Below are 27,641 nucleotides of genomic sequence, written 5' to 3' on the forward strand. Positions count from 1 at the left end.
TTCCACTGTAAATTTCCCCCGGCTCGTTATATGTAGAGTTTTCTTCTATGTCCAGCTGGTATGTGATTTATTACCACGATGACTGGGATGTCTAAGACCAAAGGATAAACTCTTTAGCAAAATGTCACTGACATGTTTGGATTAGTGTTATCATTCTCTCAGACTGCACATGATGATTAATGTTCTGTGAAATATCTATTAAAATATATATATTTTTTATATACATATATCTGAATTAGGAAAGCGTTTATACCTGGAGACCATCAGTCTAATTGTAACCTGTATGATCAGTTAATCCATACATGCAGTTACTGTTACAGTGTTAATTAGGATAGAATTTTGTTTCTGCAATTTCTCATTGTTGAGCTAGTTTTTTTTTTCACCCGTTTCATGTAAGACGCTGATATCAAATGTAACATGTATGCATGTGCTCATAAACACAATCAAAATAAGGAACTCAGTTGTAGCATTTTATGTACTTCTACAAGCATATTTTAAATTGATATTTATTTGTGAAACTTAGACAACACTTTATAATAATCATCACAAATGAATGGTTAATTTAAAGTCTGTTGAGGTCAATAGTTAATTTCCTGTAAACAAACAGTTTAATGCCTTATAAACCATTTATCAGATTTAACTTTACAATGAAGTTTTATACAGCATTTTATTGTTTCTTAACTGTAAAATACCTATTGTCTAAAGTTTTGATTAATCATGAATTGACCATTTATTAATGATGGTCATTATAAAATGTTTGCATAATTTAAAATCAATTGTACAAAAAAAACGTCAGAAGGAAAATAAATGCTATAAGAAAAATGAACAATGTTTTTTTCCCCCTCATGTGTCAGACTCTCTCAAAATAACAGACTTACCAGTCATCACACAGTCTTCAATGTGCAAGAATCCAAGTTGATGACTTTTGCTCACCTGTTTTGTGCTCATTTTAATTTTAACTTTAAATTTACTGGCAGGACAAGAGCCTTTAAGAGTGCTGAAGCCTCAGGACCCCTGAGTTTAGGATCTTCATTATTTCACATCTGTGCTTATATTATGAGTTTAAGTAAACCACTGCACATAACTGAGCAAAGACATTTGTATCATAGATAGATGATGAACACATTTCAGTGGCACAAACAAGGGGTTAAAACAGGGACCCAATAATCTGGCAATGCCTACAGTTAAACTCCCACTGATCAACAGGAGACATACGGCACATCCAACATCCCACCCCTTCTGCTGCAGCAGCATATTAAACACACTAATCTGCAACTAACGGGGTCTAATGTTTAGACTTTGCGAAGACAATCCTGCTTTTATACATCCTCAAGTGCAGTGGAGCCGCACATTTCCTACTGTCCTTGAATGCAGCACTGAAGGAGACCTCAGGACTGATTTAGAGAAGATTTGTGAGCCTGAAGTGAAACCTGTACTGGTCAGAGGTAAAGAGAGGATCTATCATGACTGCAAGGATTCAGGGAGCAGCGGGCATGGACAAACCAGTGCCACGGAGCAGAGCAAAAGGTAATTCACTGGGTTGTGGAGGTGGTGATGTGGTCAGGTACAGGGTTACTTTCATTACTTACCTGTTGAACTTATTGCATTTATTTGGATTTGTTTCCTTTCAGCCTAATATTGGCTGATAATGTCGCCTAGATCATTTCGTTTTCGGGCTGGTACATGGCTCATTTTGCATGCATTTGACATTGAAACAGATTTTCATTGCCTTGTTTTACAAACTTTTCTCAGCCGGTAACAAAATAAAGGTCAAGGTGTAGTGGGTCAGTTCTTTATCTTCTACAGTGTGTCAAACAGGTATGTTTAAGATGAGCGACACATACAAAAGCCTCATTTTGGCATCAGTAATTGTGTAATTTTGTATTTTTACAAGTCTGCATCTCATTAAATTCCCCAGAGTGCCGAATAATTTCAAAATGAAACACTTGACCATTTAATGATCCTGTTTATTGATTGGCTTATAGAATGTTGCTCTGCTGCCTCAATTTGTATTTCTACTATAGATTCGTAATAATCAAAGGACTGTATGCACATGCCAGAGGGTTGGTATGTCCTGATATTCAATATTGAGTAAACAGCGATGATATTATAAACAGTCGCATTTTGATTTTCACAGTTTCACTAGAATATTTGTACAACAAACCCTCAGGTTATACTATGATGTTTTCCCTCATTTAGTTCTTCTAACAACAGGATCTCTACACCAGTTTAAAGGCACGTTAGACACAAAATAAACGGGATTGAAGGTTTTTGTCTCAGCTTACACTTTATAACAAATGTGTTGACATTTTGGCGTTTTCATTGTTATTATAGCTTTGAAAAGAACACACGCATTATAAAATCGTGCAGTGCAGGTACTGTGCAGTTTATGGGCTGCTGAACGATAAAGGACCATACAGAGTTTATTGAGTTAAAAAAACATTTCTTTGTACAGTTTGGGCTCTGGTGGTTTGTCGACTAGATAAATTGTTGATGGATTAAAGTAAATGAAGAAGACAGGAGGAAAAATACTGTGGTTTTCACTGATGTTGATATATTTGTTGTTTGTCAAGCAAGTTTAAAAAAGGGACGAATATGTTTTTATGTTTCCTTCTTAAAGAGCACTTACTGAATACAATAAGTTGTCCACAGCAGTTTGTACCTACGTAAAGACTGTTTCAGTATCCTGAGATGTAAACACTCTTGACATTTAAACTTAACAAGACAGAGACATAGGGTTGAGATGTTGTTTTCATAATTCAGTTAAATCAAACATTTCAAATTAGATTTGTTTTCTTTATGCTGATTTTAAAGTAGAAATATGCAGGCTCCTGACAAGAGAATCACAGCTGGCAGGCAGTCAGCCATCAAGTTTATTGTGTTTAATTCGTCCTAACCTGAACTGTATGACATATGACACGACTGAGGGTTTCTCTCTCCTCTGCGGGTTGCAGAGTCGATGGTGAGAGTCAGGGGAGCCCTGTGGCTGGTGCTGGGCATGCTCAGTCTGTCCCTGCTGCTGGTGGTGCTGGGAGTCTACGCAACAACCCGAACAGAGAGCCTGAGTGTGTCTGGATACACATCTGGAGTGATCGTAAGATGGTTATAAGTCCCTTGATAACTCTCTGCCATGATTTGTTCAGTAAGCTGATAGATATGATATTATGATAAAATGAATGATTGACAGTCCTGTAAATGAGCCCTTCCTGCAGTGATAGACAGATGCTTGGCTGACATTCAAGTTTTTCCCTCTAACTTTGAACCTGGAAGAACTTCAACAGTCTTCTAGAAGTAGTGGCACATTTTTCCTGAATTGTATCCACCTTAAATCAGTTTCTTCTGGGCTGAGTCATGATCAGTTTTACATCTCTATTTCACATTTGCAAGACTGATTAACATAAAACATACTACATGCACCATATGGACCTATGAGCTCTAGCTGTTCAGCAACAAATCCTAGCACCTTAATGATTGAATGCATTGATTTTGTCAAAACAACATATTACCATTCTCAGAAACAACATGCTAGTTGCAGTCTACCAGCAACAGGCGTACCAGACGTTCGTCCTAAGCTAGCAGTTTGGTTCAGTTCAGGCTAGTAAAAGTTCTGGCTTCACCGATTATCATTCAGCATAGCAGTTTGGCTTTCAATAACTAACTCCACTTACAAACTTACCTACTTTATGAACAAAACTTCAGTTACGTTGTGCCTTACGCAACTTAACTGCATTAGTAAGTTAAATAACTCAGCTTTGACTTTTGATTTCACGCTGGACACCAGCAGCTGTCTTCTTGGTGAGAGTCCTGTGCTCTTTTGACCCTATCATCTGTCAACAACTTCCTCTCTATGTGGACTCTCAGTACAACTTCGCCTGACCCCCTCTTTTGCTTGCATCGAAATGACCACGGCCACTAGACGGTCAACAGCTAAAAAAGAAACGTCAACATGGGTCATTATAAGCTGCTTTCGCAGTCGCCTTATATTTTTCTGATGAGGATGGCCTGCTGTTAAGCACTAATGTTGGTTTTATTTTCCTTGGAATAGAACCAACCCATAACAAAGTGTCACAGTTCTGATGAAAATTTATCACATTTCTTTTCATTTCTTTTTGTGTTCAATGTATTATGTTCTGTGCAGCTGACCCTCGGCTCGTTCCTGGGACTTCTGGGGCTCCTCCTGGAAGAAAACCGTAAACAGCTGGTATATTCTCCTGCTCCCCCTATATATATTCATCTGACACACGCACACACATCCATCTTCCCTGTCATATTTTTTCTTCATGATTTCCCTGTGCAAACCCAGCCCCTACCCGGCAAAGGAGTTTTTCTTGGCCAAGAAACATAAACAGTATGTCAGCACAGACATCAGTGGCGCTTCTCTGCAACAGATAGCGGACAGCTCGTGGCCATCCACTTGTGACACCAGAGACTTTTATATTCATCAATGAGAAGGGGGCTTAGAAAACAATCAATACATAGGTTAGACTGAATAATATGTCTTTTATTAATGAACAGCTTCTGGAATCCCAGAGAACTGAGAGCTCAGACATATACTGTACGTGAGATTCTGACATAACCATCGTATAGCACAGACTATAGTATTTATGTGATTCTGTCACTAACTGCTGCATGTGGATATCCGTCCTGCTACAGTAAACATCTGCAGAGGAAATAAATGGCAAACAGTACAATAGTCTAATCTACCATCCGTCAACACACATTCCTTTCACATCACAGTGTCTCCCCAGCCTTTGTAATTTGTGAAGCATACATCGACTGATCTTACCTGCCCACCACTTACAGATAGTTTTCCAAGTAAAAACTATTTGGGAGGTATGTAATTACATTAAATCAGATATCAACTTAAGTATTGCTTCACAGTTTGGGTTAAGGAAATTAGGCAGGTTAATTTGATTTTGTCGAGAAGAACCATTTTAGTTGTCGGTGAACTACGTGCCTGCTGTAATCGTCTTATTTTCTAAATGCCGACTCAATTAACTGTCCAAAGGTCTTTCTCCATATATCAGATGTCATATCTCGGTCAAACATTTGTGGTTCTGATATAGTGGCAGTGACTCCACGCTGTCAAAACAATCTCGCTTAACTAAAAAAACATTAATAACAGTCTTCATGAGGGACATAAGGGGCATGGGAGAAGACTTGCATCGGGTATTTTTTTGGATCTTGTGGTTCTCGGATTTGGCATCATGTTTTTATCCACACGGTTTTTTGATAAGGATGTGGAACTTTCATTTGTCTTATTCAATTTATTCCACCGATGACATTTTGCCAGGATGCTAAAAAATGAGACTGAATGATTAAGAGCAGGAATTAAGGAAGATATCCCGCACAATCAGAGGCCGTCAGTTACAAAGTGTTACAAGTGTACAAATAGTGTTGCAATTTAAACAAATAACACGTATCATATTTCTGTCCTGAGACTGATATCAGACAAAACTTTTATCTGTTGGAAAGAGATAAAAAAAACTTTTTCTCAGCCTTAAGCTGCATTCTTGTGAAACTACTCTCAATCGAATATAATATCATCAACTTTTTATCTGTTTTTTAAAGGTTTTTAAGTGGAAATACTCTCATTTACACTTTTCTCTTTTGTTCCTCCTCCAGCTGACGGCTGCCATTGTATTCCTTAGCTTCGGGATCATCTTCTCTTTTCTGTGCCTGGTGATTGATGGCGCCTGTATTGTCTTAAACATGGTGAGTTACCTGCTCTTGCATGTGTATACTGTAACACTAGACACTAGATTGCACTGTGTGGGTGATGAAACAAAGCAGCAATAAAGTCTGTGAAGCAATAGTAGACCTCTGTGCTGGTTCACTTTGATCCACCTGGAAAGCCGTTTGGCCTGCCGTCACTCTCTTGGCAATATTGACACAACTGTGTCCCTGAAAAATTCCCACAAGTTAGAGCTCAGTCTGTATAACCTTCACCAGCTTTGTTTTTTGTGGTCTGACCGAGTAAATTAAATAAATAAAACCAGTTGTAAAAGTATAACGTGAGAAAACAAACGGGACCAAGATACACCATCAGTGCAGAAGTGTTTTCAGTTTACGTTCAGACCTCTGATGACACACAGAGTTACTGAATGTGACTGATGGTAATACGGAGCTGCCTCCCTAAAAAAACTTTGGACAGGTTAAAAAGCAAAGCTGAATCTCTGTTTCCAACCTCAAAAATAAAGGCAGATGGACTCCCTCTTCTAATATAGAGAGAAATAACCATTGATTGACCATCTCAGAGTACAATTACGACTTCTTGCAAGTTCTTACACAGAATAAAATCTTGAGTCCTACAAACTGTTGATTAGTTTACTTAACAATACCTGAAACCAATTTACTTATGATGTATTATTTCTTTTTGATCTTTATGAAATCTGTCACTTCTGATTGGTGCGAATTCCAGTTCCTGTAGTTTTATATTTAGCACACACTAGAGAGTGGTATCAATCTTCCAGCCTCTCCTCATCAGAAAAAAAAAATGCCTGTGTAGGTCGACTCTGTAAGCAGCTTATTACGAACTATATTTACATTTCTTGTAAGGCGGCTCAATCTAGTGGTCTTAGTTATTACTACAGCAAAAAACAGCAGGAGGAAGTCAGATGAAGTCGTATAAAGAGCAACGCTTCCACACAGGGAAGAGTCAAGGACGGATGGTAGGGTCATGAAAGTAAAGCATTCACCCAGGAGGCCGCTGTTCGTGTCCAGTGTGAAAGTGAAGGTCAACAGTGAGTTATTCTAAGATGTTAATTGACGTCAGGTATTCAGGTATTCCTAAACCTAACCAAACTGTCAACGTATGACAAAGGCCCAGTGTGCCTGATTTATACGAGTAATATTATTTCCATAGAATGATATATATTATTTTCGGCTTTCTTTTTGACATACATTTACTAAGTGTGGTCACAACTGGGACTGGTGGGTTGGTGGTGGGTCACCACGTTGCATTGTTACATGCCATAATGTGTGTGTGTGCGTGTGTGTGTGTGTGTCTGTGCATGATGAAAGCAAAGTTAAAAATAGAATAACAAGCAGTGTAGTGTTCCAAAAAGATTAGGGAAATGCAAACTAGACTTTGATTGATTGTAACTATAAATGGCTCCAGTGCTCTCATGTGAAATGTGACATGATATAATGTTTCCTTACAACACTGTTCTGTGCTCACAGTACACAGAAGAGTTATGACTGCAGACCTCCCTTTAAGAATAAATTCTCAAAACTACTGAGTGAGTCTGTTCACAGTGTAGTAAATTTCGATGCTAAAGAGGTCAACGGGGGGTCCCATAACACAACAATGTCAAACCAACAATAACATCATCGTCTAACCAACGACTCAACACATCATGCAATTAAACGAATATAAACCATTGATATCTTATTGTAGGTCAAGTTAACATCATGCCAGGGACAATGATGGAAGTTAGGTCCAGCACTTCATTGTTCCAACCTTGACAAATTCTGATATGTTGACTCTCATAAAATATTTCAAATTGTAACAAAAACAGCTGTGATTACTGTGACTTTTACCATATGAATAATTTACAGTGAAGCAAACCTTATTTTAAAAATTCAAAAGAGCCATAAACAATATTTGTACTTTTGGAAATTGATCACAAATCGACTCCAAACTCAACCTTCACCTCAAAAGAGTTCTAGTGACTCGTAGACATGAACCATCTGGATGATCTTGTGCAGTAAATGTCAGTTTCTTTTGATACTTGACTGTGTTTTATTCTGAGATGAAACCCTGTGGATGATGTTTCTTTCTGTATTAACTTTTGCCAGGACATGCGTCCACTGAAGGCAGGGAGATGTCAGTATTACAGCAGTGGCAGCAGCTACATCTATGAGAATTTCTACACCTCTGTGAGTAAAAGTTGTTTAACTTGTCTGCCAACTAACACACGTTATCACAAGCTGAATTACAGTTAGGGCTAGCTTCATGTGTGTGAGACTACATTTTGAATTTGCGTTGTCTATTTCAGGTGACATGCTGGAATCCGACAGAGTCTTGTAACATGACTGTGCGAAGTGGGACCTGCTACTGCTGCGACCTGTACAACTGCGCCAAGTGAGACGAAGCATCATCTACCTATGATATTATCTCAGTGTATTGTTACTACTGCCATTTCATCATTAATTAATCAATCATCTGCTATAAAAGAAGATGTTGTTCTGTTCTGCAGTGGAGGCTACCTCAGCAACTACTATGAGTTTGTTGGAGTACAAAGCTGTGAGGAAGTTTTCACTCTGTACATTTTCATTTGGACGCTCACCGGCCTGAACCTCGTGGCCTTCTTCACAGGCATCCTCACCACAGCGGTGCTGGGCAGCCTCAAGAACTTGGTAAGATACACATACACAGACTTAGACTCAGCCACATACCTATAAAGATACGTATAGTGTGTGAACATGACATGCTGTGTACATTTAAGATTAAAATCCCTTTCATCCTGGATGACATCTACAGTCATCTGGCTTTTGTCTTCAGTGGAAATGAGTGCAATCAGCTAACCTGATGCGTCTGATTGTTTAACAGAACAATCTGGGAAGTTGTCTTTACAGACTGTCGGGAAATAGCAGGCACTTTCAAAAAATGCTTCGGTCTATCATTGTCTGTCATCAACTAACCAGTCAGATCACTGAAGAGTAAAAGCCTTCTTTGCTAATCTTTCAATGAAATATGCTCCCCAGTTCTGATATCACTGAGGCTTTTGCAGCTCTGGGAACCTCTTGAGGTGCCACATTTGCTCTTTATAAACAAACTAGATGCTTCCCTTAGTGGTTGCATACCTAAACCATGCCCGTAGCTGCCAGAAGTTCCTCATAAGACACCGATTGGTTCAACCACCATGGTTTGGGCACAAGCGCACAGCTGCAGCCAAGCAAGATGGATTTGTGAGATCTCATGATCACGATCTGGCGAATCAAGCTGCCTCGCTCAGTCAACAACTGGCATTCGGTCAAATGACTCTGCACTAGTCACAGGTATTTATCATATCCAACACTGATTGGCTGCAAAATTAACATGGCAACCAGGTGGATATGAATGTTTTTGGCTTATTAAGAACTGGCTTATTTTTTCACACACTGTGCTAGAAAGGCTGGCTCTCATATTCATTTAACAGGTCAAAGAAGACCTGTGTTTTCTTAACATTTAGTCTTTGCCTTCTGCTTTACATTCACTGCCTGAAAGGCAGAAAACATTTTTTGGTCTGCTCTGCATGTTGTCTTTCACTTTGCAGCTCTACAAAATAGATAAAACAAATCAACACTTATACCCACTTTTTCAAATTCCCTGGATGCGAGCTGCTGACAGTATTTTGCAGATCAACAGTCCAACTGAACTCTGTGTAGGGTGAAGGAGCTGGGTTCAGATGCTTTAGGTTTTACAGCTTTATTCAGGAGAAAACACTTAACAGTAGTGTACAGCCAGCTGAACTGCAGATCAAACTGAAATGACTGCCAGAAGGTATAATGTAAATCTGATGTCTGCCAGTGAAAACTGATAGCATCAAACCACAGGTTAAGCCTTAACCTTCCTGACCTGAAGCCTCTGTCACTTATTGTTCGACTGCACAAGCTGCTCATAGATAAATTGGATAAGAAAGCACCGAAGAAGCGTAGGGATGTACAGAGGATTTCATCCATGAGCCATCTACAATGTGGGATTCATTGTGCACAGATTTCAGGGTGCAACGTAAACTATGTCTCCGGACCCGTCAGTGAGAAAGCAATGGGCTCAGGAGAGGACTGAAGTTCATTCCAACTCGTTTAGTGATGGTTACAAAAAAACAGCAAAAACGTTATTCTGTGTACAGATTTTAAAGTCAAAGGACTTCATCAGCTATTATTTTAGATACTCAGACTTATAGCATAAAGACTGAAGACAACTGCTCTTTCAACTTTCTTATGGCTGCAGATCATAAGCGTGGTCAGTCGACTTATAAGTCACATGTTTGGTAGCAGCAGGTTCCAGACATTTTCACTGTGTATTTACTGAGCATTATAGAAGATCGAGCCAGTTGGTGAAACAGATGCGAACCAAATGTAATTCAAGCACAGTTTCACAGAGATGCTACTAAGCTGGGATGTATTTTAAACCACATGTTGTGTGCTTTGCAATTTTCTTTCCTTCAATGGACTGTGTGGTCTCACATTGTTGTTTGTTTCCTGGTGGGTTATCAGATTTGACGTCATGCATACAAGGGACTGATGAGTGAGTTCTTGGAAGTATGAATCAGGATTGGTTCAAATAAGTTTTGGTGGGAACACAGAGCGTGACCAGATATTGTTTTTCTGATCCATGACAAGGTTTTTCCTTGTAGCTACATCTAATTTGCAAAATGTGGTTCAGCCAGATGATCTCGAGACCACATGCTGCCTTGATTTGAGCGTAGGAGTCTTCACATGCAGCGGTTTGATGGCTGGAACACAGTCACCGCCAAATCAGAAACACTAAACTGGTAAAAGGTTGCAACAGTGCTTTAGTGTACCAGGCTGGAGGTTTGCCTGGATAAATACTCCCCCTTATCTCTCTTGGTCCGAGCATGTTTTATAGCATCAGAAGTTCTGTGCACACGAGGTATATGCAATATTCTAGCCAGAACTCTCTCTTTCTCTTCCACCTCCCTGCTGTAAAAGCATGGCCTCATAGTGTGTTTCAGCAGGGTTACCCACGGCTGTCTGTAGATGATAAATCCCGCTCCATCAGTGAGGTTTATCAAAAGCATTCCTACACTCCTCCTCCTGCAGCTTCGGCTTGTAAAACCTTCAGAGACACTAAGTCAAAGACGTTCTTCCTCCAGACTCTAATTACAGACTCCAACACCATTTGATATAGTCTTTTAACTTCTTTCATAATCTTCATAACCGTAATCTTTCATCGTCATCATGCATGGTACTGTTGGGTTTTCAGTTCATTAGAAGTTTGGATTGAATTCATTTTGACTTTTTGGGGAAATCTTAAGGTTTTGCACCAAGACGGACTGTCTGGTTGTTACTCAGTCCACAAGAACAGGACTGATGGAAGAGAAAAGAATATGATATTCAAATTATTATTTTTTTTGCCTAAAGTTTAGTGGTTCCAGCTTCTCAAATGCGAATATTTGCTTCTTTTCTCATTCTTCTGTGTTGGTAGATGTAATATCTTTGGGTTTTGGACTGTTGGACTGACAGATGAACAATCTCATGTCTTCTGGAGCATACAAGTGATATTGTTCACTCACATCTGACATTTTATCTACACCGACCACTAAATGAAGAACGTTATTTTTTTATTCGTCTGGCAAATGAGCAAAGCCTGGCTGAACATTGTTAAAGTTGACTTTGCTTTAAAAAGTAATTTAATTTAATTTAAGTTGTATGAGCTGAAAAGCTTGAACAACTTCAAAATGATTATACAACTTTACTTGTTATAATCCTTTTAAGCACGATCACTTTCACAAGACTTTACAGTGTTAACACTTACTATTGTTTGGATATTGAACCTCCCTTGCTCGACATAACCTGACTACATTGTCTACACCCCCTCTACATGGTTTTGAGTTGCAACAATGAATTACCAGCTTGCAAAACCATCATGTGACTGGTGTTGGATTCCTAAAGCAGCTTCAACTATCCCACAGATGTGACTTGTAGATCAGCACTGAAAACTGCTTCCACCACCTGCCTAGTTAAAGTAGCAATTTGTAAGATATTCCCACAATTTAAGCTTAAAACATGAAAATAAATGAACTAACATATCAACAAAATGTTAAGAAATAACAGTTTTAATGTTATGTCAAGGACTTCTACTGAATGTCTTGCGTTGCAGAGATGTCTATTGATGTTAGCACGCTAACCAGGTAGCCCCGGCCCGGCCCGTATTCAAGTTTCTCTCTTTTTACTGAAGTTGGACAGGTTTAATTGCCTCATTAACTCATTGTAAAACAAACTTCATTCAGACTCAACAGAAGCTAAAATAAAACCCAACAAAATCAGCTTCACACTGTTCCAACATTCACCTCCGCTTTGGCCATAATGAATCCTGTTTGGAGCAATCTTCAACAGGTGGCCAGTCTTTTAAACACCAAAGATTCAGCAATGTTACGGTCTTTAAAGAGCTTTATGAGAATAAGAATTTCTTTGCCAGAGCCTGCTTCACTGTAATTGCTTATGAGAAAAACTGAACTTGGACTTTTGATCTGATTTGGCCTGAGTGAAACTCAGGAGATCACCGCCAGCAGACCACACAGCCTTTTTATTGTGTCACACAGGATAATAATGATGATAAAGGGATTAGATTCACTGAACAGACTTAGTCCTCTGTTATCTTTAAATCAGGTGCAACGTCAGTTTTTTCACTGTAGGAATGTATTCTGATTTCTGACTCTGTGTGAGACTTTGATATCAGAGTCCCTCCAGTTTCCAGAAATGTAGGTGTGGCAAGTGATTATCTGGCTACATACCTCTGTGATGATAATGTTTAAATTAATTGTTTTGCAGATGTTTAATATATTTTTTCAGCCCATGTTGCTGCAGTAGATTAAATCAAAGACAGGGAAACTAACAGTTTGTAAAGTTTATGGGTTTACAGCCTCCAACAGTTTTGTATTTAATCCGAATTGCGCTGCAGACAGACAGACCACCCAAATTGAGACCAAAACAACAGGTTCTAGATTCATTAATGCTTTATTTCCAAGAAAGAATGTGTGCTGCATAACTAGAATGACCTGATAAGACTGCTCGTCACTCACTGCGCGCCTTTCCAGTACGTGAGAAATTGAGGCAACTCCCATATTGTGTCGATGATTTGTGAAAGATTCCGCATCGCACATTTAACAGAAGGAGCACAGTGCTGAAGATGAGCCGGTTGGCCTCTGCTGTTTTTAATTCACTCTCCACCATCAGCTGTTTGGCTGCCAGCTGCAGCCCAGTCACCAGAATTAAATATTTGGCCGTTTACATTTGTGCAAACCACAAATTTGTGAACATGTCGTCTTCACACTACATGTGCATGAGCTGACAATCAAGTCATAAGATGGAGGGGTGAGGACGGTGTTACAGGCGAGGGGGTTGACAAGCCAGTGGCCGCTGCTCAAGACTGTATTCAACTTTACATTAACTGAAGTACTGTACTTTAGTTTAATTTTGAGGCACTTGATTACTTTTCTTTTCTGCTACTTTATACTTCCACTCCACTCAATTTAGAAGGCAAATACTTTGCTTTTACTCCACTATTTAATTGATAACTTCAGTAACTTCGGTCACTTTGCAGATGACATGCTGACACTGAAGCACATTTAGAATCTGATACTTAAAGGCTTTTACTCAAGTACTATTTGCTTTGGTAACTTTAACTTTCAGCAAAGTAATGTTTTAACAGGATATCATTACTTTTACTCAAGTATGGTTTTTAGGTACTTTTGGGTACTTATGTGTGAAACTACTGGATAATTTTAACAAGATTTTTTCTAGTTGTGTTTGTGGCAGCAAAGCTGCATAGTTATAAGCCAAAACATGATCTTTTCCTCAACCTAACCAAGTGTTGTTGTTTTTTTTTTGCCTAGACCTAACCAGAGCGTATACGCAGCTTTGTCACAATGTAACATTGAAACTAAAGAAACGCAGTTCCAACACCCAGACCTCTCAGAAACATTGCCAGCATTTACTGTGGTGATCGGGCTGACTAGTAATGTCTAGTCATTTTCATGCAGGTGTGCACTGTAACCCGAACGCTCTCACTGTTCACTCTGCTCTCATGCCAACAAAGTTTGCTGCCACATTCCCTCCTCCACCATCACTATTACCACCACCTCCCTGGGTACTGTTTCTGTTGATGTTAATGCTCTGAAAACACGGAAAACACTTAATGTGAGCGATCAAGTCCAACATGAACACAAATTCTGCCCAAGTTGGAAGAGTTTTGGTTATTTCAGATGAGTCTCATGTACTTGTGGTTTTGTCTCCCTCACACATCAGAGCCTTGAAATAATGGTGAAACAGTTTGCTGTAAATGACCAGTTCTTTGATACCAGTGTGTGTGACTGAACTGATTTTGCATATTGCAGTCTTCCAGGTGACATTTTTAAATGATCAGATCCACAGGTTCACATTTAGGTTTGTAAAGCCATAAATAAAAGACATGTTTTAATTGTGATGGGACCGACTGGCCTCTTGCTCTTTTGGGAGATGAGACACTTGAAATGTAAACAAAATAAACCTGAAGCAGACTGTCATCATTGCCTCTAATCAGTCTCTACCGTAAATCATCAGTGTGTGACTGTTTTATTGTTTTCCTGTGTGCAAAGAGGACATGCTGCTCATAATAATATCGTGTGTGTTTTCTCTTTGTTTTGTGTCAGAGGAGTAGCAGCCCTGTGAGCGAGCCCTCTGAGAGCACAGCATCTTCCCCTACAGCTCCTCTGCTGATGAACGCCAACACACACACGGTTCACCAGCTCCACCCAGTCAGTATGCGGTCAACACAAACACACACACACACACACACACACACACCAGCAAAAGATACCATCACAAGTACACACGTGTATGTTTAGTTTCTCCTCGTTTTTCAGCACTCACTGAATCTTACAGACATGCAGTCCACTCAAACCTCCACATCTCCACCCAACATTCATCCCTTAAATGCCCTTAAAAGTGTTTTCACCATGATTGATGAAAACAAAGTACATCCAGAAGGTTTCCCACTGATATGGCATATATATCCCACCTCTTTAAATATGAACTCAGAACAGAGTTCAGACGCTCCATGTGAGCCTGACATTGGATGTTCCCTGTTACACACTGTACAGGGGCCGCGTCAACTTTCAGCTACATCAGAATGAAGAACGTGGAGAAGCAACAGTGCTGAAGTCATGTGAAAGACGTCTTTGCTCTGTGTTGCAGAGATGTCCACTGTGCTTGTGGTACCTCTTATTTCCAAAATAAAAGCTCTCATCAGTGGTGCTTTTTGCTTTTTTAGTTAGTTTAGTTTTGATACAAAAAGACAAAAATATTAGTTTTATCCAAATTTAAGTCATTAATACTAAGAGATTACTTAGTGTTATTTGATGAAAACTACATTTGGTTTAGCTTTAGGAACACTTTGCCTGTTTATTAAAGTATCGCAGAAAAGGTTACTGAAATCAAAGTTGTAATTCATTTTCAGTTTACAGCTCGATAACTATATTATCACCTTTCCTGCTCTGGATTCAAATTGCTTTCACACGAGGGATTCAAAGGTAATGATGCAGCTTCCAGTCCAATGTAAAGGCATGTTTTTTAATCTCACTGATATCAGCCTCAGCATTTTGTGTTCCTGACGCCACATCAGAGCTGCTAACGCTAACTCAACATTTCTTACTATTGCTACTTCAAAAGCATTCCTTTGTTTCAGCCCCTGTTTTGCATTCAAGACTCCACACTCAGAGGCAGTTTAGTGTCAGTTAAAGTCGGTCCAGCACTGGCATCGGCATAAAGATACGTTCTAACTCATCTAATCTTTACGAGTGGACAGTCTGAACCTCTGCTCACGTCAAAGACTACATAACATTCCAGCTACCCTTTTCAGCTAACAAACAGTCGATTTGACAGTGACTCAGCAGTTTTACAACAAAATGTCAGTACTTTCCAAAAGGAGTGCCTTAAATTCAGGATTTAAAATTCACTTCTCCACAAACAGAAACTGTGAAAAAAAGATCATCGAGGGCTCCACACTTGACCACCCACATCTGATCAAGTTAATTGGTTGCAGCATTTCAGTCTCGGTCAGTGCTGTAAATGTGTTCAGCAGCAGGAATGCTGTAGACCAGTTTTTCCACATCAGTGGAAGCTAATCAAAGGTGGAGTGTGAATGTTTATTGTTGATCCAAAAGAGCCGTTTGACAGAATATGTGAGATCTTGAGGCAGGTTTTTTTTTTAATCTTTTTTTTCAACTAAATCTTACCAAATGCTGATTGTATGAAAAACATTTTAGCCTTCATCGTTCATCATTTATATTGGATGAGTTGCAACACAAGGACTCAGTCTTAACATAGAAAAGAGTTCACACAGAAGATATATTACTTGTTTCTCTCTTTCCTGTCCTGTCCATCTCATCCAGGGAGCCTCGATGTATTTTCCTGCAGCAGACGGGACAGCAGCCTCACAGAGTTTTCCCTCACCGTCAGCTCCATGGCAGACTCCAGCCCTCCTCCCTTCGCCCCGCTGACCAGCCTGCCTTCATACAGAGTGCCCGGCCTCTCTGCCTGAGCACCACCGGCAGCGTTCAACCGCAAAATGACTAAAGAACATACAGTATGGAGAAAGAACAGAAAGTGATAAACATATAGTTATATATCATATATTATTAAGTGTATTATGCAGAAATATGAAGATTTTGTTTTCTAAAAATATAAAACTGGACGTGGAAAGAGCTCCCTGAAGACATACACGTTGCTTTTGCTTTTGCTGAAGAGCAGAAAGGCCTTAAGTTGTTAAATGTTTGTAAATGAAATGTAATAAATGTGGTCTGTAGGTGTTGACTAACTTTCACAAACAGCAGTGAAGCCACACGCAAGAGCAAACACTTAAACACGTGAAATGTACCTTTTTAAAGTGTTGCTAGCGTGGCTGACTGACATGGAAACACTTCCTGTTAACCTTCACTTTTATGAATAAAAGATGAACACGACGGGCCTCAGCTGTCCTTACTGGAATCTATAGCCTGCATTTACAGTTTATTTACTGTCTCGACATAGGGAAGAGTCTTTGTGGTTTAGCTCGGCTGAACTGAGCTGATTTTGTCTTCCAGTGCTTCTATTCTAGCAGAAAAAAGACCTTTATTCCCTCCAGTACAGCATGAAAAAGAGGTTTGATCAGGAACGGTCATCCTTGGATCCATTGAGGCCCAACAGAGGACTGGATGAGACGTGGCTCTGACCCATCGAGGCATGGACACAGGACTCTGGTGGTGTCCTGTGGGCTGTGGGGTGGTGCCTCCATTTATCGGACTTGCTCTGGAGCATCCCACTGATGCTCAATTGAATTGAGATGTGGGGACTTTGGAGGTCAGGTCAGCACTTTGAGCTCTTTTTCTTATTCCCTCTGCCTTTCCTGGGAAGTTCTTCCAGTGTGGCGGGGTGCTGGGGGGCCGCTGCCACGACGGGGTGGGTGACTTCCACATGAGTTCCAGGAACTGAAGATTTCTCAGCAGAACACTGTGTTATAACGAGATGATCAGCATCATTCACTTCACCTGTCTCAGTCATTGTAATGTTGTGGCTGATCTGTGTATCCGTGTTAGGTGAAACAAAATAAGCTTGAAAAGACACATTTTTGTATGATAATGATATGAAACTGAACTGAAATTCACCTTTCATATTTACAGTGGTGTCCTCTATAAACTCTGACATTGGATGATTCCATTTAATTTAACTTGGCTCACTCAACTCAAAATCACAGCACCAAGTGGTCGAACATTTGAATTCAATTTGCTTTTTCATCCCGCTGCAACATTTTGATGAAGTGCTGGGTTGACACTCTGCTGATATAATATATTTTCTTGGTCGTTTGATTCATTATTTTAATCCTTATTTCTGGTTTATGCAGAAGCCAACAAAGACACAAAATACTACATGGCAGAGACCGAGGAGTTTGAGGTAGGTCTGGCAACATGATGTTGAGAATAACAAGGACTGACGGGACGCCAGCTCTGTGAGAAGCTCGGGGTACTTTCCCCCTGTAAACCTCTCTCCGGTCTCCCCTGACTTCCACGTAAAGACAGCGAGTGTCGGACACAGTGCTGTGATTGCAACATGAACAACTTCATGGATGCATTCCCCATTTAAGAAAACATGAAAAGGCAGCAATCAATAAAACAGTCTGCTTATAAGGATAAATTCACCCAAAAATGAAGATTTAATCATTTTCTACTCCTTCCGCCATGAAGGATGGAGAGTCGGGTGAGGTTTTGCAGTCAACGAGACAAAGCTGTAAGATTCTCTTATGTCAGTGTCATGATGGCAAACCAGTGATGTTGGATAAAGAACGGCCAAACTTACGATTACATGTTCGGGGAACATTCACTGGTGAGACTGTTTTTAGAATGTGCACATGGCTGCGCAGAGCGACACTTTGTGCAGGGAGTCAGTAAATTCAGGGAACTTGGGATTCTATGAAAACCTCTAGAGGCAAATGGAAAAGAAGATTTAACGAGCTTTTAAAGATTATACTGGCAAAGATCGTCAATTTGTTATTATTCAATTTATGACCCGCTTTCTTGGGCACTTTACGATAGAAAAAAACAAATTATACTCCATTGTCTGTTTTTTTGCGTCAGAGGCAGAAGCTCCATAGCCACACTTCTATAGGTAAAAATCTTCTACAGTGCTTTTTGTGTTTTTTGGGTGGCCTGACCCTTTAAGTGATGTCAGGTAGCTGCAGGGGACAGGGGACAGGAAGTTCATGCACCAGTGGCAGATATCTGTGAGGAGGACTCAGGGATCAAAACGCAGCGTGTCTCTGTATGTGTCTTCAAAATGTAATTAAACTTTTAATAGAAGATAAGAACGTTTTCGGTGTGTCCGGTTTTCTTCACAGATGAAGCTTTGTAACAGGAGCACGTTTCACTCTATGGTATACGTTTGACCCTTAGAGCACACATATTTTCACATCACAGACTTTCAAAATTATGTTCCCAGCTCGTAGGAGTGAAGACAGCCTGTGTTCACATGCGGCGTGATGCCGACAGTGACGGATGAGGACGGAGCCGAGGTCTAAGAGGAGTGATTATTCATGTCATGCCAGGCTGAACCTTTGAACCAATTTACTTGTGAAGACTCAAATGCTACCAGTGGCGTGCGCAGACTTTTTGAAGGGCAGGGGCGAAAAGAAGGGCACTTTAGCGCACGTTTTGGCTCCCAAGAGGGCACTTTAGCACGCGTTTTGGCTCCCAAGAGGGCACTTTAGCGCGTGTTTTGGCTCCCAAGAGGGCAGTTTATCATGTTCTAACCAGCCAAGGGGGCAGTTTAGTGTGTTTTGCCAACCAAGAGGGCACTTTGGCATGCTTTTTTGGCTGTCAGGAGGGCACTTTAGCGCGCGTTTTGGCTCTCAGGAGGGCACTTTAGCGCGCGTTTTGGCTCTCAGGAGGGCACTTTAGCGTGCGTTTTTAAACAATTGGGCCTGTGCACATCACCGAATGCTACTATTGTGCATTGTGAATGAGCGCTGAATCATTAAAGGGGCGATTCGACATTTTGGAGAATTCGCTTTTTAACCTTCTGGCGGGGAGTTAAATGAGAGGATCGATTAGCTGAGCATGGTGCAGGTGGAAGCATCTCGCCTGGCCCAATGATAAAATCCTCAGTGCAATATTAAATGTTTTGTAATATGATATTTTGACAAAACTGCGAAGAATTACTTTTACAATTTTACATTTTAAATGTTGTGCTGCGCCAATATTGTTCTTCAAACGTCCACGCCAACAGAGCTTTGAAGTTAACTGAAAAATAAAATGCTAGATGACGGAGAGGATTCTCTCCGCGCTGCCACCGTTGTTGTAGATAGCAATCAGCTAACAGTGTTATTGCATAAACCAAGAAATGCCAACTAAGAGAGGTCCGGCCACACAATGCACTCTGTTGACTGTTTTGCGAGGGCTATTATTGATAAGGTTTGGAGCGATCAGCTCCCGTGTCATGGTCACTGTGTCGGCCATTATCACAGCTTCAGAATGCATCGTCGCTTGTTCTCGGACATCGATGTCTGATCTATGTAACAAACATTTTTGAAATGTCTCCGCCATTCCCCCTCCCCCTTGCGGATCACTCAAAATTATATGGAAATGTAGTTTACGAGGTGTTTCTGATCAAACACGTCACAGAGAGCCTAGTGTTATGTACGTGCTCACTGTCCAGAGGTAACCGAGGGCTTATTTCTGTGACTAAAGCAGGCGAACATGTGGACAAACTGGCCCCGTTCTTTGTGTAAAAGATCAATCTTTGGTCTGTAAGAATCATTTTTTCCCCCTAGAATATGATTCATGAAATAATGAATGGATGCCTGTAATCAGCACCAGAGCCAAGACCGGGAACGAAAAACATGGATGACTGTTTTTCCTCCGACTGCTGCTGAATAATAATAGCTCATCAGTTTATTAATGAGTGGATCGGAGAGATTTGAACTTGAACTTGCAGGATCACGGGGCAATATTTTCACAGCTGCTGATTGAGTTTCAATCAAACCTCTTCAACGCTGCTAACGTTACATTTATTGAATAGGTCAGTGTGACTGCACTGTTTGTACTGAGCTGTTTTCAGGGGTGGAGTATGAAAGATGGAGGGATGAACTAATGGTAGGAAAATCACTTGATCATGGGAAAAAAAAAAAAAAAATCATCTGAGGTTTAGAAATCACTCCAGGGAACACGATTTATTTCATTCGAGCATGATTAACGACTTTTGTGTTGCTCTTTAAAACATATTGTTTCCAGACCTCTTTCCTTCTGTTGGTGCTTTGTTCGACATGACAAATACAAACAGTTAGAGGGGATAAATGTGTTTTTTGATACAATTTGCATAAATTAATTTTACTTCACAAAGATACTTTTGACATCCTACCACAGAAAACAACCGACTACATCAGTATGCAGCACACAAAACCTTTTTTGTAGCACCTGAACTTAACTTCTCAGTTCACTTCACTACACTTCAGAGGGAGATACTTTTCACTTCAGTACATTCCTTTTGACAGCTTAAGTTACCAGCGCTGGAATGTAACTGAGTACATTTATTCAGGGGTATTGTATTGAGATACTTCACTAGAGTATCTCCAAATATCTGCTGCTGTTTGCTTCCACTCCACTGGCAAATATCACAAACTTTTTACTCAACTACATTAACTTTAGTTACTAGTTACTTTACCTGCTGCATTAGAGCAAAAGTAGCCCATTTTTGAATTCTTCTTTTTCATTTCATTTTCAAGAAACGGATAAAAACACTGATTCATATACTCTGAACAATGCTGGATAGTGGGTTTGATAAAAGGGCAGGTCGATACTCTTTGACCTGTAGTGTACAGCATAAACATACACATATGTATATGAATTATGTACTTTTACTTGTACTTTTGATGCCTAAGTGCACTTAATTTTAGATACTTTAAGCCTTTTCCTTTCTATTTGGTTAAAGTGAAAGGAACTCATCTAAAGTAATAATAATAATAATAATAATAATAATAATAATAATGATTCAAATTATTGTTATTATATTCTAATAATATTATAGACACAATATCCTTATATTGAAATAATAACTACTTACGAATTAAGATTTTTGTATACAAACCACACAAGATTAAGAATGTTAAATGATGTTATGAATTAAACCACACAACAGTAAAAGATGTAGTTTTCTCTCGTCTATTACAGCTTGGACAAAACAAGCATTGTGAAACTGTGACTTGGGGCTTTTTTTGGAAAATCGGCAAACCGAATAATAAAGTTATCAAGAAAATAACGACCAGATGAACTGATAATAAAAAACTAATGTAAAATCCTGCTTTTACAATAATACATGAGTAATAATAATCTAATGATATATATTGGTCTAGCAGTCACAGAGTATATCTATCTGCATTACATACTTTAAGGTCATTTTCCTGATTATACTCACATATTTTTATGAAAGTAGCATTTTTCAATTTACTGGCAACACTTTATCTTTTTTACACTGTGCTGTCCTGAGCACGTCCTCCACCGCTGAAGCACCAAGACTCAACAAGTAGGAGAATCGTTCACAAAGTGTTTATTGTAAATTGTTTCAAATGGACACAGAAAAGACCATGTATGGAAAATAAAATGTTTCATGTGTATACAAAAAGAACAGACATTGTACTCGAGCAGTGTGGAGACATTCAGAAGAAGTGAGTCACCCTCCGCGGTCTGACTGTGCACTGGACATGAAGAAACTCTTACATCTCCGAACAACATCTTTTGTTTCTTTACCATACTCGTGCTCTCTTCTCTTTGACAGAACAGATGTAAGCTGATTGGCAGAACAAAAAAAAAAGAGTGTTTTGCAATTCTATGCCCCCGTTTGAAAAGTAATTGATGCTTTGACAATAAATTTGGGTTGACAGACCCTAAAAATCAAATGCTGTTCTTGCATAAAAAAATGAATTTTCCCTCATTTCTGGAATTGATATGAAGTGCCCAGAAACACACATCAGATGTGCGAATTATTCATGTGATAGTTCAAAGCAAATATGATCACGTCCCTTTCGGTTTGGTAAAAGTATGACATAAAATTGGCCGCTGTCCATCATGTCAAAGCCAGGAGGACTGCGGGCCTCATGCACTTCAACAACTACCAGGCCACTGCATGAATTTCCATCCACATTCTGACAAAGACTGTTTTCACTTTAAGACAATGTGTGGACACGAAAGATATCCCTTCTTAAAAGCAAATAAAAAACATAATTCAGTGACCAAGTGAGTGGAAATATAAGCCAACAACATGTTCACCTTCATATGAAGATGATCGCACCACAGCTAGTTCACTGGCCCTTTCTAAAACTAGCAATGGAGTCGACATGCGAGCTCATACAGCACATACAGCGATTACTGTATGCCGTCATTAGTTAAGATTCAGATCCACGAACGTTGTTGAAATTTGGTCCTTTTTCACAAACACAGGCAAAGTTCCTCATTTCTGAAAGTCAACAGTTGTGTTTTGGCTCCCTTTAGGCATTTCATTACCTTACAGCCTGCATGTGAACATGTAGAACATTACACACAATATTCACTTCAGTAACACTGCGTCAAGCTATCGATAAGTGGACATTTTGGCAGCAGCTACAACCACACACAGTCGGGGACAAAACCAAAAGACGCGCTGCAGGACAAGGAACAAGGTACCGCACCAGTATAGCAACACATTAAATCAGTGTTTAAAAAAAAAAAAAAAAGGAAAAAAAGATACAAAAAATTTCCTAGAAAAATATATTGTTAAATACACACAGACATGCATGTTAGAAATATATGACGGACCAAAGAGCGAAAGGAAAGTACACAGTCAACCCTGTATTATCAGCATTAAATGTTCAACTGTTGTTGTTAAATTAAATTCAAGTTTCTTTTGCATCTTCTCAACACTTCATTGTTCAAATGGGCAAAAAGGAGAGAGAGAGAGAGAGAGAGAGAGAGAGAGAGAGAGAGAGAGAGAGAGAGAGAGAGAGAGAGAGAGAGAGAGAGAGAGAGAGAGAGAGAGAGAGAGAGAGAGAGAGAAAATAGATAATCAGGATTTAAACAAAAGTCTGATTGTTCAATTTTCTCCAGCGCAAAAAAAAGATTTGCTGATTAACCGATGAGTTGACAGAAAATCATCTGTAGAAACGTCGAAAAATGTGCTGGTTAGAGACAAAATATCTGAGGATTCTGTTGCTTCCATCTCTTTCATATAACAAACTGAACACATAAAGTTCAGTGTGACCAACAGGAAAACATCTTTCTTCATGTTGGTTTTTGACACCTTGTGATGAGCATTTATCATCAAGTTTGACAACTGTTTTCCAAAACTGTTTAGTCCCTACTTCTGTAAGATATGCTGATGATTTGATGTTAGGATAAAAAGGGATTAAGATTGTTAAGATATGAGTCACATACAGATTGTGATAATATGCATGATAATTTTTTCTTTAACCTTGTTTTTCTACACAGACTCTCCTCGACTCTTCTGGCAGTGGAGTGCTGTGACTGCTGTTAGTTGACTTTTAAACTTTAAGCCACAAAGTGTCACGTTTCAAACTGATTCTCTAAAACCTTTTGAGTACAACAGCTGGAGCTGTGGAGTGATGCTGGTGTGGAAAGTTGAAAAGAAGAACGAAAGACATGATGTGTTTGTCAGGTACCGCGATTGTCTGGACTAATTTAGTAATGACGGGGGTAATTTGTCATACGGATAAATTCTTCTCCGTTTTCTCACGTATGCCACTATAGATATGTTGAGATGCTCTCGACAGGACAGCACAGATCTGATGTACACCGTACCAATACGATTCACAATCAAACACAAACACAAAAACAACTCTATTACCACAATCATGTGCTATCAGGATTCAAAACCGAAAGCATGCAGTCTGCATGTAGCAAAGTAGAAGCAAACACATGAACAGAAACCGAATAATTATATATATATATATATATATATATATATATATATATATATATATATATATATATATATATATATATATATATATATATATATATATATATATATACATATACACATACATACATATATATATACATATATATATATACACATACATACACACATACATTTTTAAAACATCTGTATTCAAAATACATTAATTTTTTTCAAGTCAAACCTATGAAATTGTCTTTGGTCAAGAAAAATATCTTAAAATCTACAGGCTAAAAATGTTATTGTACAGGAATGAAACATTAACGTACTCGAGATCATGTAACTGATCGAAATGGGGAAAGCTGATACCAAGTATCTAATCATTTCCATTTGGAGTGCTCCAAATATTTAAAGTGCTTCTGTATTATTCCCTCAGCATTTAATGTGAAAGAAACATCCATTGAAGTAAGGCAGATCGGTTTCATCTACTCAACTGTCCTCTGAAAATATATATACACATTTGTTCACACGAGGAAGGACACTCAAAGAGTAGAGAAAGAGAAACGGGGCACAAGTAGAGGTCGACCCTCTAGAAAGATGATGATTATCAAATCAACTCTAAAGACAGGTGTCAGAGCAAAACCTTAAAAGATTGGGAGAGCATCATAACAGCTGTTGATATAAAACCGGGTGAATAAAAAAAATTAGCAGCCTATTCACACACCATCTAATGATGCCTTTTCCACACAGAGGACATAAATTAAGACATGGAGAAGAGTCTCTTTATAAGGGGGGGGGGGGGGGGAAAGGAGGAGATGAGGCAACGTACTGCCAAAGAAAACAACACCTCAGGGTTCTTCTCCTTTTCGAGGCCCGGGGAGAGATCCTGGAGGAGCTCACAAGCTCATTCTGGTTCTTGTTCTAAGGCTGTCACTGCTGTAGTGGACTCATGATGTCTGGAGGTCAGAGTGTATCGTTCATCTTTCTCTTGGACACACAGAGGGCGCTCTTGCTGAGAAAACTCGGCTCCTTTTGTGCTCACTGTGGTGTACCGACCCCTGCTGGTATGGCTGTTTCAGGCCACACCTCCCTGCGCTGGTTAAGAGGTTTTCCCTACGATGGGGTTGTCCCTGAAACAGAACAGGACAACAAAGGTGGGTGCACAGTGTTGACCGGTGGTTTTGATAGTTGCCGAGTTGATTACTATGTAAAACCTCTGATAGGAGCAGTTATAAAGTACGTATATATGTATGTGTTTGTATGTAGCATGAAGTAACGGCAGTCCAGACTTACAGGCTCCCGTACTGTGCCGTGGTGTCGTTCCTGATATTGTGCTGCCTCTGAAGTTCCTCCATTATGTTTCGAAGCTGTTTCAGTGTCTGAAAGGTCTCTTTGGGTTCCTGAATGGTGAACTTGGAGTAGTCCTCCTGCTCCCGCTGCGGGCCCTGGTACACCGCCATACTGGCACAAGCATCTACAGAGAGGACAGACATCATTATGCTGCATGGTGTATCTGAAGGGTCGGGTTATACTGGAGCAGACGGAGTACACCGGATTCTAGATTATATGTTGTATCTATACACATTCTTTACATTTGATTGTTAAGGTGACTTTTTGCCTCAAGTGTGGCCTTCACGGACTCCAGGAAGAATGGCTACTGTGAAATAGCAGGCGAAGGTGATCCACACAAAACAAACAAACAAACTATATTTCACTTTTTGCTGCTGCTGTGATCAAAATTATTGGACTATTTATAAAAAGGGCAACTGATTTATTTGCCTGACCGTCCATGTTGTAATTTTACTATATTGGTCTATTCTGTGCACATGCCATTGATTCTCTTCCTGTACATCCTGGGTGGGGGATCCCTTTTCTGGGGCTCTTCCAGAGGTATGTTCTACTTGTTCCCTGTATTTCTTTTTTGTAATTAACAGAGTTGAGGGCCTGAGGATAGAGGGTGTCTTTAGCTAAAGTCACTGTAAACCCTCTTGAGACAAATTTGTGATGAGTGAAAATGACCCATGTAAATAAAACTGATTTGACTTGTTTTACCTAACATAGATGTTAACAACATCAAAGCAAAGAAGCTTATAGGACAAATATCCCAAAAGGTGAAAGAATTCAGTCATTATCTTCTCACCATGCGGATGAAATGTCAGGTGAAGTTTCATCATCCCAAAAAACATTTCTGGAGCTTCTACTGGCATTAATCTGGCACAGTCTCCAGAACCCATGAGATCTCAATTTGTTTTGAAACAACATTATTTACACCTTCGAAGCGGGTCGAGCATGTGCAGCCAATTTCAACAGGGTGCACACCAACGCTTTTAGCTTAGCGGCTGCAATGAAGATTTCATCTTAAAAAACGGTGTAAAGAATGTCTCTTAAAATCAATTTGGAAACTCTGGGCTTCTACTGGACAAGACCCTTTAACATTTTCAAACAGGTTTAGGAGAATACTACACACCGCTTTGCTGTGAAGCTCCAGAAATATTTAGTTAGACTACGAACCTTCAACCGATTTTCCATTGGCATGAGAGAACATAATGACTGAATTTCTTTCATTTTTGGGTGACCTTGTCTCTTCAAACTGAAAGTCTGAACTTTTACCTCACAGTCATGGCTTTTATTACCAATCCATATCATGCTGGAGCAGAGCCAAAACAATCATGTCACAGGTGTGTTAACACATATGATACCGTACATAAATCAATGTCAGCGGTCACAATCTTTCACAATGTAATTCTCCAACAATCCAACTGACCCTCCATGTTCTGGAGCTTGGTATCGTTTGACGAGAGGAGGGAGAAAATTCTCTCCGTTTCCCGGTCACAGTCTATGTCCAGCTGCAGGTTGGCCAGCACGGTGCTGAAACAGGAGAGAACAAAAATGTTAGGAGTTCTCATCCAGGTGTGAACAGCAGAGAGAATAGATGCATGTAATATTTTAATTTTAAAACCAGCTGAGGCCGGGATGTATTTTCTGTAAGCTGTATATATGACTACAATTCCCCTAAATGTTGTGACACTGTGTAAATCATATATTAAACAGAATGAGATTGTTTGGTAATCCTTTTTGACAAATACTCCAGTGAAAACAGCACAAAGAGTATTGTAATTTAGCCTCCTGCTGCAAAACAGTGTACAATTTGAAGGAATGTTGAGAGAAGACGAGCAAAGGTGGAAAAATGGATTGAAAGAAAACCCCAGAAAGGCCAAATGTCGTTTTCTACAGTAATGAAGGTCTGCTGAGAATTTCCTGATTATTTTCGCCTTCCTGCACACAATTATCAAATCCATTTTAAGTTCAGCTCCTCTAAAAGCTACCTAGAGAAAAAGAGTTCAACTCTCCATCTTTGCTCGTCTTCTCTCAACATTCCTTCAACTTAACTACTGCTGTAACAAAATAATTTCCCAGTCTGGGATCATTAAAGTAATTCTATCTATCTATCTAGCTATCTAGCTATCTAGCTATCTATCTATCTATCTATCTATCTATCTATCTATCTAAAGAGGGGT

The 27,641-nt window shown here is 39.5% G+C and overlaps 2 protein-coding genes across 3 annotated transcripts in view; one reads left to right on the top strand and one right to left on the bottom strand.

The window, feature by feature from the left end:
• Positions 1–1,205: 1,205 nt before the first annotated feature.
• LOC115595598 (transmembrane protein 255B) lies at positions 1,206–16,670 on the top strand. The gene is given in 10 exon segments (XM_075488196.1): positions 1,206–1,527; positions 2,955–3,094; positions 4,139–4,201; positions 5,626–5,715; positions 7,801–7,881; positions 8,001–8,086; positions 8,202–8,361; positions 14,361–14,465; positions 16,101–16,172; positions 16,175–16,670. Coding segments are annotated over 10 exon segments (936 nt in total). The 5' UTR covers positions 1,206–1,463; the 3' UTR covers positions 16,250–16,670.
• Positions 16,671–24,545: 7,875 nt separating this feature from the next.
• Positions 24,546–27,641, bottom strand: part of rasa2 (RAS p21 protein activator 2) — a 28,231-nt gene continuing 25,135 nt past the window's right edge. For both annotated transcript variants that reach the window (XM_030395475.1, XM_030395484.1), the window contains 3 exons: positions 26,888–26,991; positions 25,417–25,597; positions 24,546–25,253 (listed from right to left, as the gene is read on the bottom strand). In XM_030395475.1, coding sequence (XP_030251335.1) covers positions 25,223–25,253; positions 25,417–25,597; positions 26,888–26,991 — 316 coding nt within the window. In that variant the 3' untranslated portion in view covers positions 24,546–25,222. The remainder of the gene's footprint in view (positions 25,254–25,416; positions 25,598–26,887; positions 26,992–27,641) is intronic.

The sequence above is a fragment of the Sparus aurata genome, chromosome 2 (assembly GCF_900880675.1).
Source record: "Sparus aurata chromosome 2, fSpaAur1.1, whole genome shotgun sequence".
NCBI classification, from domain to species: domain Eukaryota; kingdom Metazoa; phylum Chordata; class Actinopteri; order Spariformes; family Sparidae; genus Sparus; species Sparus aurata.